Raw genomic sequence first — 11,550 nt, 5'->3', positions numbered from 1 at the left:
GCCGCCAGTGGAACAGAAACTGCCTACCATTCCCGAGCATATGAGTTTACCCCAGGTGTTTAGCTTAACCTTTATTTAGTAGTCTAACCTCCTTTATATCATTGTCAACTTTTATTTCAATGATTTTTTTGGGGGAAATTATGAAATCACATTTTATGGTGAATGTGATGAACAATTGACGTGTCCCATAAGAGAACATGAAATACAAAAAAAAAAACTACAATGTAATCGCAAGTTATTATATTCAAATTTTATTTATCACAACAAATACATTTAGCTATCAAAGCACTAATTCTGAAAATCATAATGACAGATGAACAATATTACAATACGGTCTGAGGTTTACTCTTTGTCGAAGGTTATATGGTGAACCAAAGATGCTTAAATCTACGTACTGAAAGTCTCTGACGGATATTTTTCTAATTGCCAATCATACACATATCCTTATTTTGCATTTGCCTTCCATATGAGACATGTGTAATTTTCTTAAATAAAAAAAAAAGCATATTTCCCAAGATATTTTCTTTTGTAAAATAAGGGACAAAAAGCTACTTCCTGATTATAGAAACTGTCTTATAAATACATTTTAGTATCACTCATACATTTTTTTAGTACTTTGGTATGAAGTTAACGTTTTTTTTTTAAATTATTGTTTAATCGATTGATTACGTGATCTTTGTTGATATAAATTCAACACGTTTTTTAGTTATCAATTTTGTACTACTTAATGACTTATAATTAGTTATTCTGTGTCATCAGTGATACACTCTGATTATAAGTCCTTGTCCTCTTTTCAAAGACACTTCCTTTAGGTTTAATTCCGAGCCCAAAGCGACGTTTATTGTTCCTGTCATGGCCACAACTTGACCTGTTGATGACCCGACTGGTTCTTTAGTGAAGTCTGCTTTCGATACTGCATTTTTAATAAGCCCTACATTCATTATTACTAAATATTTTGGACGTCCTTCAGCTTGTCTTACATATGATAAAAAGTTTTCATTTGTTACTGAAAATTGGATGTCAGCATGTTGGAAAGAAGGAAGCTTTCTGATTTCTGCTACCTTCTTGAAAACTTGAATATGAGTATTTCTGTTCGATTCTTTCTGCATCTGAAAGAGAAAACGACTGATTTAAATAACATTCTTTGATACTCCTTGTAAGATCCCCGTGATATATTTTACTCTAAATTGTCATTTTTTAAAATTATAAATTGAATATGTCATAAATCTAAAACTGAGGTTTCAACTTGTCAGGTAATTAAAGGGTCTCCTGACACGTTTTTTCGGTAGTCTTCAAATTAAATGTTTTTTTTTTGTTTTTTTGGGGGGTGGGGTCTGAATGCAAATATATCTGCTGCAACTCCTTTAAAGCCTTCTTCTCTAAGGAGAAAAGTAAATATGCTAGATATACTTACTGGGGGTGTGATGAGATGATTGAAGCTGTTAATTTTCTCCTTGATAATATGTATGTACATTTCGGCAATAAAGTATATCGACAGGTTGTAGGTATTCCTATGGGCACCAATTGCGCCCCTTTAATAGCAGACTTGTTCTTGTACTGTTATGAATCACTGTTTATGACCAAACCCAGTAAAGACCCGTCTAAATTGCATTTTATTGATAAATTCAACAACACTTACCATTATCTTGATGACATTTCATTCGTTAAATAATCAAGAATTTTCTAAATGTAGTGCCGAAATTTACCCAAAGGAATTTACTTTAGATAAATCAAATATAAACGGTAATAACTGTCCTTTCCTAGATTTAGAAATTTAAGTTTTACACGGGAATCTCTACAATACAATTTACGACAAAAGGGACGATTTTTTGTTCCCTATTGTTAATTTTCCCTTTTTTTTTTTGGACGGTGATGTTCCTTTGGCACCATCTTACGGTGTTTATATATCACAATTCGTTCGCTATGCCCGTGTCTGTTGTGACGTTTTGGATTTCAATGAAAGTAATCTATAATGTATTACTGGTAAATTATTAAGTCAGGGATTTCGTTACCACAAATTACTTAAACCCTTAACTTAATTCTTCCATAGATACAAAGATTTGGTTTCGAAGTTTGTTGTACCTGTAAAAAACTTATTCTAAACGGGATAGCACATCCTAACTTTTACGGAGATGTTGTTTACCGAGCCCGGAAATTTAGATACGATCAGGGTAAACTTACCTAAAAGGTAACCAATTCAACACTGTAATTAGATCTTTGACCATTTTTATTGGTATTAATATTGATTATGTTACCAGTAAATTATAATTAAACTAAATATTATTCTATATTTATATATTCACATCCATTTCTCTACAATCTGTCGATACCTGTATCTTGGCATTACACAAGGTTATGTTTTTCTTTGACTGTTAAAGAGGTCTTTACACTAAATCCATTGGATGTTGGATATGTACTGATTGATATTTTAGTCTTAGATGCATGATTTTTTATTAGTTGTTATAGACTTTGAACTAGCTGTTAGTAACAGCGAGTACTCTAAGATCTGTTATTAGTGTCTTTTTGTTGTGGGGATGTATAAGTACCCTGCCACGTCGGGTCTGTGTGTTTGTTAGATGTACATTTTTTTATTTCTTCTTTGTTTCGATCTGATGACTTAAGCCCTTTTCAACTGATTTTTATAGTTTATTCTTATGTTGTACTGTTATACCACAGTCCCAGGTCAGGGGGAGGGTTGGCGCCTTCAAACTAGTTTAACGCCGCCACATTCTGTATGTGCCTGTCCCAAGTCTGGAGCCTGTAATTCAGTGGTTGTCATGTGTTGCTATATATTATATTTGATTTTCGTTCATTATTTTGTACATAAATCAGGCCGTTAGTTTTCTCGTTTGAATTGTTTTACATTTGTTATTTCGGGGCATTTTATAGCTGACTATGCGGTATGGGTTTTTCTCATTAATGAAGACCGTACGGTGACCTATAGCTTTTAACTTTTATGTCATTTGGTCTCTGGTGGAGAGTTGTCTCATTGGCAATCATACCACATCTTCTTATTTTCATATTCAAAGTCCCTTTCAGCTTTGATACTGTCAAATGCTTTATACTTTAGCTCCTCCAACTTTTGTAATGTGTTGATTATTATCCCAGAAAATCCCATCGAGTCCGTTTATTTTACTATCACTAGTTGACTTTTAGTCCCCTATTGTACCATCCTATCAAAAACAATTTCTGCTGTCGTCATCATGACTTAAGTGATAAAAATTGACTGAAAATGTTCAGTTAAGATAATTAATATGTATTTTTTTTTAATTTGGATCTTCAATGCTCCTTAACTTTGCACTTTGTTTGCCCTTTTTATTTTTTTTTATTCGAGCGTGACTGATGAGTCTTTTGTAGACAAAACGCGCGTCTGGCGTACACAATTTTAATCCTGGTATCTATGATGAGTTCATTTAAGGTTGCTTCGTCCTCAAACAAAGTTGTCATTAGACAGGTTTTACTATTCTGTTTACACGTTTGGTTATTTTGATGCTCTCTGCATTTTATTATGTTTTAAGCATACCAAAGTGATGTTAATCAATCATACAAGATGTACGTGCTTCCAAAACAATATGTTGTACGCACATGCGCACTAAAATGGATATCACTAGAAAATGAAACAAAGTTTTGTAGGAAAACTCTGCCGCATGTATATTACAACGTTATCCCTCAATCATATTACGTATTCCAAAAATATAGTTTAATTGTATTTACTTTAAAATCTAACTAGCTATTAACTCCTATTTTTGTAATAAATATTGTAAGAAATATTAGTATTACCTTTACATTTTTAGAAGAATAATCAGGACTAACTCTTAGCCAAGGTCTACCTGTGGAGAAACCAGCGTTTAAGTTGTTGTTCCATTGCATCGGTGATCTTTCTGGATCTCTACTATATCTCCAATAATCCTGAAATAAGAATCTTTAACTTAAATAACCATCAATATGATATAACGAAAATCTCTTGATATCAATTTTAAAAATACAATGTACATTTTCAGGATTTCACTCCCGATGAACTGTATATTAAACTGTCAATTCATACAACATAAGGCAAAACTAACTGAATTATAGGCTTTACGGTGCCTTTGATATACCTGTCCGAAATTCAGTCCAGCAGGGTCCTTAGATTCTGCAAAGGTATAATTAACATCGACCATCCCTATTTCATCACCATAGTAACATGTCGGTGTCCCTGGTAACGTTAAAAGTAGCATGTTCATCACGTCAATCATGTCAAGACCCATTCGACTGGCTACCCGATGGTTGTCATGGTTTCCCATCTGCAAGAAAAATGGTAAACACCAGTTTTGCTCTGCAGTCCGCACTTATTACGCTTGCACTGTGCATTTCTGTTTAATTTATGACAGAAATGAATTTTGTAAATCAAGACGTTTTGATTTTGGTTTCTAATATCTTTAGTCCAAGAATGGACCCAAAAATAAACATTGATATAAAATTCAATCGGCTATGGTTAAAGCTTTTGTAAAGTGTCAGTACACTTTTGTATGTTTCTTAACCCTCCATATTATGTGCCTGTTCCAATCCAGGAAATCTAGACCATGGGGTTTTCATTGGTGTTTGTTTTTGTTGTCATGCCCTTTTTTTTGAATGAGTGGTTGATGTAGTCGGTATTTTGGCGATTCATGTTATCTATATAATGGTGTATTATTGCAGATAAATCATATCGTTATGAACATCATGTTTAAAAGAAATTATAATAAACAATGACTTAGGAATTTGAAACAAACAAGGTTTTAAAAACTACAAACTATTGCTTACCACAAAATTTGGCCAAGCATCTTCGGAAAGATCTTTAATGCCTCGTTCTATTATTTTTTTAAAACATAAACCATTGCAGTTACTTTTCAGACTGCTGATGAGGTCAAAGTTGAATGGTACCGATCCGGCTTGATAATATTGGTCTCGAATATCCTGTGTTATTCCAGTGGACTCGACCGACATAAACCTATTGAAGTTAAAAACGGTCACAATTGATTAATTAAAAAATGTTTTGAATGTCATGAAGCGGCAATTTGTAGGATCTGCCTCAAATTATACATTCTCTGAGAGTTTTTATATTTAAATTTTAAAGTTCATTGCCCCCTTAGTCTTTAGCAGAAGTTTAACGTCGAGCATTTAAACACACACCCCAGCTACCTTAAGTTGGACAGTATATATATATGAAGAATATTAATTGTTTAATATAATTATGTCAAAGTAATTTAAAAGTTCAGTTTTCATATTCTATTGAACACACTTCAAGTTATCTTTGATTCCGATTACTGCATATTACCTGGATATAGCATCTTTTTCTCTGTACGTCTCAAACATTTTCCTCCAGTCTTTTATGATCTGATAAAGTTCTGGTAAGTTATTTGTATAGTTGTGAGGCTGCTCATCTGACCACTTAGCAAGTTCATTAGGCTTGAATTGCTATTAGATAAGATATTAGAATTTGATTTAAAATAATCTAGTTTGATTGTAAAACATAACTTTCTGGATTTACAGAAGAAGAATAATCCACACAAAACAAAATACAAAAACAATTTCATTTAAAAACCAAACAACATTTCATTATTTGTATGAATCCAGATTTTTCAAATGTTATTAGATTATCTCCCTTTGCCAAGTCACTTTGTAAAGTGATACATATAGAAGGAGGAGTACAGATCATTTTGAAAAAAAATATATATCTTTTTTCTTTCAAACACAGGACTATCTTTAACTAAATAACCTTACTTTTAAGGGGAAAATTTTTATACAGTTCAGTTGCTAAATACATTTCCCATAAATAATTTAAATAAAATTTGCCTTTTATGACAAAACGATAATTAAACATCCATTTGTACATGTATTTTGTATCTACGAAATTGGAAACATTGTATTGTGCCAAAAACAAGAACAATCAAGCGTTCAAATTGTCAGACTGTTTAAATTGATCTTAAATTTGATTCACCAGATTTTTAAAAAAATCAAGGAGCTCAATTGCAAATGAAGGTTTTTGCTTTTTCTACTATTTCAGTAGATTTAAATAAAATTAGGTAAAACGAACAAACCCATGCCATAAAAAAAGCATAAAAACCCCGGGAAGACAAAAGTTGACATGTCAGATATTGTTTTCTCTCTTGGCTTATGAGGAAAGGTAGATCAACTATCACCATTATATGTTACAGTATATAAATCCTATCTGGTGACTAGACAAGGAATATAAATCAAATGTTTGGGTATTAAGTAAAATCTTTAATCAATAGTATATTTTGATAAACTGATATTGTATGTGTATACACAATATGTAAAATATGTATTTATATCTACCGGTAGGTCTTCGTTTAAGGATAAATTCTTTGACTCGAATGCAAATTTGAATGCATCTATTCTGAAACCTGACACTCCTTTATCTAACCAAAATGTCATGGCATTCTGAAAAAGGAAAGCTTAAAACTTAGTAATAGAATCTAACCTGTCTAAGATTTATTTCGCGTTTAAAAGTGCTGTAACTTTGCTATAATAATTTTTTTTTAAGTTTGTGGTGTTGATTATAACACTTTCCAAAATTATAATCATATAAACATACTGGTTATGGTTAAGTGAATAAACCTCCAAAGAGTTCTCAATGAAATCTAGCGATGAAAAACTACAATAAAAGCGCTGACCCTTTTCTTTGGGGTCTAGCAAGTGCATGTAGTGATATAATGAACTGATACACCGTATCCCTTTGTTTCAATTACATAAAGTGACGTGTAATGATTTAAGGCTTAAACGTGTTTACATGTTATCATAAAACAAAAGTATAATTACATGTCACCGGGTATGTGCCAATCTGCCTAAGAATCAGGCAGTGGTGAAAACATGACCAACAAAAACCCTCTAAAGTTTACATTATTAAGTTAAATGTATAAAAATGCACGAATATAACATTCGTTTCCTTCTCCTGTTCTGGTATTTCAAGATAAAATTTTGTTGAAATGCACTAGAAATTATCAATTAAGGGGAGCTAACTCTGTAATTTGCTATCATTCTAACCAAAAGTTATCTAGACATTTCTCGAATTACCAGACACGCAGAAACTAAAGACCTACCATTTCTAACTCTGGATACGAGTAACTTCAAAACAGGATGGTTAGGTCGGTGTGGTTTTTATTCGGCCATATTTGGAAATTCTGTTAAATTGCTTGATTCTTACAAAGACTGGCACTTATACTAATTTAAGTTATCTTAAACTTTACATGTTTTTCGTCTTTTATGTGATGTAAGTTTACTTTCTCATTGGCATAAACCCCACGGTTCCCTTTACTAAAATATATAACTAAATCTTTGTATGTATTGTAGAGTTGAAAAACACATTTACAAATGCAACATTTGAAAACATGCAACTAATATATATTGATATTTAATGGAACAACCCTATCCTTATTAGCGAATGAATTAACAATACATATAAGTCGTCATACTATTACATTAAAAAATCTAATTTAGTCAAAATACCGAAATAATGTTCAAGTTGTCCCAAAGCTTTTTGGATTGATTAAAAGTTTAAGATGTGTTATGCCTTCAAGAAATGTGTCTACATATTTCGCTGTACAAGGTTTTAAGTGCTATGATCGTTCAGTACAAGTATTTTGTACTTATATTGCTCAGTCTTTAGTTTTCTATGTAGTGTTTAATGTAAATGCATGTCTTTTCATCGTCTTTCGATTTTTGCCATTGCGTTGTCAGTTAACGTTTCTATTGTTTTGAATGTGCTCTTTGTATCTTAGGTCTGTTTTTATACATGAATAATTTGTACGTCATGTTTTACATATTCAGTTATTTTAAGATTCGTTTTTATTGCCTGCTAAGTTTCTAGAGATCAATTATTTACTACTTATATGTACCTTCTTCACATCTTTATGTTAAATTCATGCAGATATAAAGAAAATAGAGAATATAGAGAAATCAAAGACAACAACAGAATGATACTCACTTTTAGTTCTTTTAAAACCTTGGGGTTTCTGTAGTTGAGGTCAGGCTGTGTCTCTAAGAAAGCGTGGTAGTAATACTGACCACGTTGGTCATCGTATGTCCAAGCAGAGCCTCCAAATACACTTCTCTGAAATTTGAAGTCTTCATATTTACTATATAATAACCTTACTTCTACATCAGAGAAGAGACGTTCATTATGTTTAAACCTCTTTTCCATTGTGTTTATAAGTGAAATGAAAATAATACCACTCTTCTACATCAGAGAAGAGAAGTTCATTATGTTTATCTACTTTTAAATATGTAAACCTTTTTCAATCGTGTTTATAAGTGCAATGAAAGATTCAATTTTTAATTAGTCTATTCATTTGACCTAAACAGGCTAGCTTGATTGGAATTTCCTTTTCGAGAAAAGGAAATCATCGAGACTTTTCAATCAAGTATGAACAAGAAGAGATATGAAGTATATACCAATAAGACAGAAATCCAACAACAGAAGAAACCAAAATAGTCAAGTTATCTGGAGGTCAACATACGAACCTCAACAATAGACAAATGTCAATACCACATGACCAACATTTAATCGATCCGATAAGTGTTCAGTGATGTATTATGGCGAAGTTTTAAATAAATTATGAGAAAAATCAAAAACACTTCTCTTATATTTTGAGAGGTTTAGCTAGCTATAAAACCAGGTTTAATCAAACATTTTCTACATAAGCAAATGCCTGTACCAAGTCAGGAATATGACAGTTTCCATTCGTTTGATGTGTTTGAGCTTTTGATTTTGCCATTTGATAAAGGACTTTCCTTTTCGAATTTTCCTTGGAGTTCGGAATTTTTGTTATTTTACTCTTTTTTTTTTTGACAAAGTCATTACAACATCCCTTCACCCTTTTGTCCCCATTAAATTTTTCTCATCAAACATTTACCCAGTTATTAGGAGGACCGTCATATTTGCCTGTTTGTTTATTTAATTTCCCATTGCTCCATACATAATAATCTTTGTATTCCGTATCCATTTGTCTAGACTTCTGAAACCATTCACTATCATTACTTGTATGATTTGGTACAAAATCTAGAATAACTTTTATATCTGAAACAGAACATAGTTTCAAATAATAGTATTTAATTAAAGTTCGTAATATCAATATTTTTATTTTATTTTATTTTTTCAAAGTTTTCTTTACATCCCATCCACATTATTTCTTTATCATCAGCCTATAAATTTAACTACGAAAGACTGTATTTTTTATCATCTTTTGTTGACCTTCTGGTATTAAAATTCCATGACTAACTTTAATTTTTTTCGTTTTGATCATCATACCTTAGATCAATAGGTTGACTAGGGTATAGAAATATGGTCACTTGGACTTTTCTATCCAACATTTGAATTATAGACTTCGATTTATTATAAAGAGAGGTTTTTAATTTGTTCTCGCCTTAAACATGCATGCATAATTTGCCACTGTACGCTAATTAATAATAATCAATCAGTAATGTCTTTCTAACCCTTCTTTTTTGCCTCTTTCATGAGTTCATCAAAATCATCCATAGTGCCAAACATTGGATCTATTTCTACGTAGTTCTGGACATCATAACCATAGTCACGCATCGGTGACTTGTAGAATGGACTGATCCATATTGCTCCGACACCAAGATATGTAAGGTGGTCTAACTTGCCAGTTATACCTGAAATAATAGTAAACAACATACACAATCATTGGTTAATCTGAAAGTTTTGTCATAATTTTCTTTAGTAAATCACTAGTCAGCAAATATATGACAAGGACTGTGGGTTCCTGGTCACAAGGAGACCGACAAAATACTGTTTTAATGCAAAATATAGATAAAAGAAGATTTTGGATGTACCATAATGAGCTAGCAATTAGACAAATAAAATGAAATCTTGCGGTGACCTTAAGTTGCTTACATCGTATCCTTTTTGTCTCAGGCGGATAGTTTTCTCCTTGCCAATTAATTATGACACATTTTTATAAATGCCTATACCAAGTCAGGAATATGACCGTTAATTTCCATTTGTTCCTTTGGTTTATATAATCGAGCGTTTGGTTTTGTCAGGTTTTATGGACTTCGCCCTTTTTGAATTTACCTTGGAGTTCGGTATTCTTATTTCGCAAATGGAAGTGTACCTTTAACCCAAATCCTACTCTGCACAGAGTTAAAGAAAGAAAACAATGCAATCATCTAGATTTTTATGGTTATCAATGTGATTTATTTGATCATTTGTATATATCTTAACTTACTAGAGAGATATTTTCTCTTACACATATATACGCTGTTTCTACAAATTTATTAGACATAATTTCGGGTTGGTAGTGCTTCTGGTTTCAAATTTCTACAGGATACAACTTTGGGATGGTTTTAAGTCGCAGGTTCTCTCATTCCCTTTTAAGTCCATGCGATTCCGATCGTTTTTACCCCAACGTATTTTGTTACCTGGATATCGTCAGCATATATACCTTCCTAATTAAGCATTTGGCAAACCTCTACTCATTTACAAATTTTCAGATGAAAGTCGGTTGAAGATTCAAAAACTAGATATCTATTTACTCCATTACCACCACAACCACGGCATGTGTATGAATTGCTAGATATATCTTTGAACTTTTATTTGTTAAGTAGTTCGAATACCTATATGCGTCGGAGGTTTTTGAAAACTAAAACAAAATCAAAGTACCGACCAAGCTGTAACTTATTTTAACAGTATCACTTTGACAAAAAGGTAAAATATGTTCTTAAGAATATTTTCAGTACTGAGCTATAGTATCCGTTTTAAATATCCCATCACAGTTTTGTTTACTCTCGGTGTTTGTAGACTAGACCGACTTGTTATCAAGTACAACAACTTAGAATTCGTTTGAAAACAAACATTAAAACAAAAAAGGTAATTTATGTTCTTTTTAAATTTGGGAACATTGATCCTAGATTAAATGAGGTAAAAACGATCAACAAAGAAGAAACTATAGTGTATTTCAATATTATATAACCTTTTGTTATATATTAAGCTTGGGTTTAAAAGAAAATTGTATGAAATGTGACCATTGAAAAAAAAAGTTGAATTTAGGATAATTAAAACATTTTTTTTCTTTGTTGCTGTTGTTGGTGGTGGATTTATATTAATTTTATCACAATTAGCTAGAGCATTTTATTGACAAAGTAGAAAGAAGACAGAGGAAATATAGTGACATCGTCAATGCCAAAGTTTAACTCTTTTTGTTAGTTTGTCTAGTTTCGCAAAATTCTGACATGGAACATTCTGCAGTGCAACAATATCTACATCTCGAGTTTTCACATACCTTTTAAATCACCTATGCCATCCCCATTAGAGTCTTTGAATGATCTAGGATATATTTGGTATACTATTGTTTTCTTCCACCATTCCAAATCTGAAGGATCATATTGACGTTTAGTCCTTAACTCTTTGTCGGTAAATATGATAACACAACATGCAGCAACAGCTGCTGCAATGATCACCAACAAAATAAAGCTACATTTATTTGTTGTACAAAAGTTTGATTTTTTTCCAGCGATGGCTTCACTTTCATGAAATTTCTCGTCAGCCAT

At 31.9% G+C, this 11,550-nt stretch overlaps 1 protein-coding gene across 1 annotated transcript; it reads right to left on the bottom strand.

Moving 5' to 3' along the window:
* Positions 1–225: 225 nt before the first annotated feature.
* Positions 226–11,550, bottom strand: LOC127715885 (maltase 2-like). Its single transcript, XM_052222005.1, has 10 exons — positions 11,283–11,550; positions 9,475–9,654; positions 8,895–9,058; positions 7,967–8,092; positions 6,319–6,423; positions 5,297–5,436; positions 4,783–4,969; positions 4,098–4,283; positions 3,781–3,909; positions 226–1,109 (listed from the first exon to the last, which is right to left on the bottom strand). The coding sequence occupies exons 1-10, from the start codon at positions 11,548–11,550 to the stop codon at positions 756–758; spliced, it is 1,839 nt and encodes a 612-aa protein (XP_052077965.1). The 3' UTR covers positions 226–755.

The sequence above is a fragment of the Mytilus californianus genome, unplaced genomic scaffold, assembly GCF_021869535.1.
Source record: "Mytilus californianus isolate M0D057914Y unplaced genomic scaffold, xbMytCali1.0.p SCAF_9, whole genome shotgun sequence".
Taxonomy (NCBI): Eukaryota; Metazoa; Mollusca; class Bivalvia; order Mytilida; family Mytilidae; genus Mytilus; species Mytilus californianus.
This window is presented reverse-complemented; position numbering and strand designations above follow the sequence as displayed.

Coding starts and splice junctions, on each gene's coding strand:
- LOC127715885 (XM_052222005.1), bottom strand. CDS start 11,550: ATGGCTGACGAGAAATTTCATGAAAGTGAAGCCATCGCTGGAAAAAAA. Junction 9,655..11,282: donor TGGCATAGGTGATTTAAAAG/GTATGTGAAAAC, acceptor CTATTATTTCAG/GTATAACTGGCAAGTTAGAC. Junction 9,059..9,474: donor GAAAGAGGCAAAAAAGAAGG/GTTAGAAAGACA, acceptor GTTCTGTTTCAG/ATATAAAAGTTATTCTAGAT.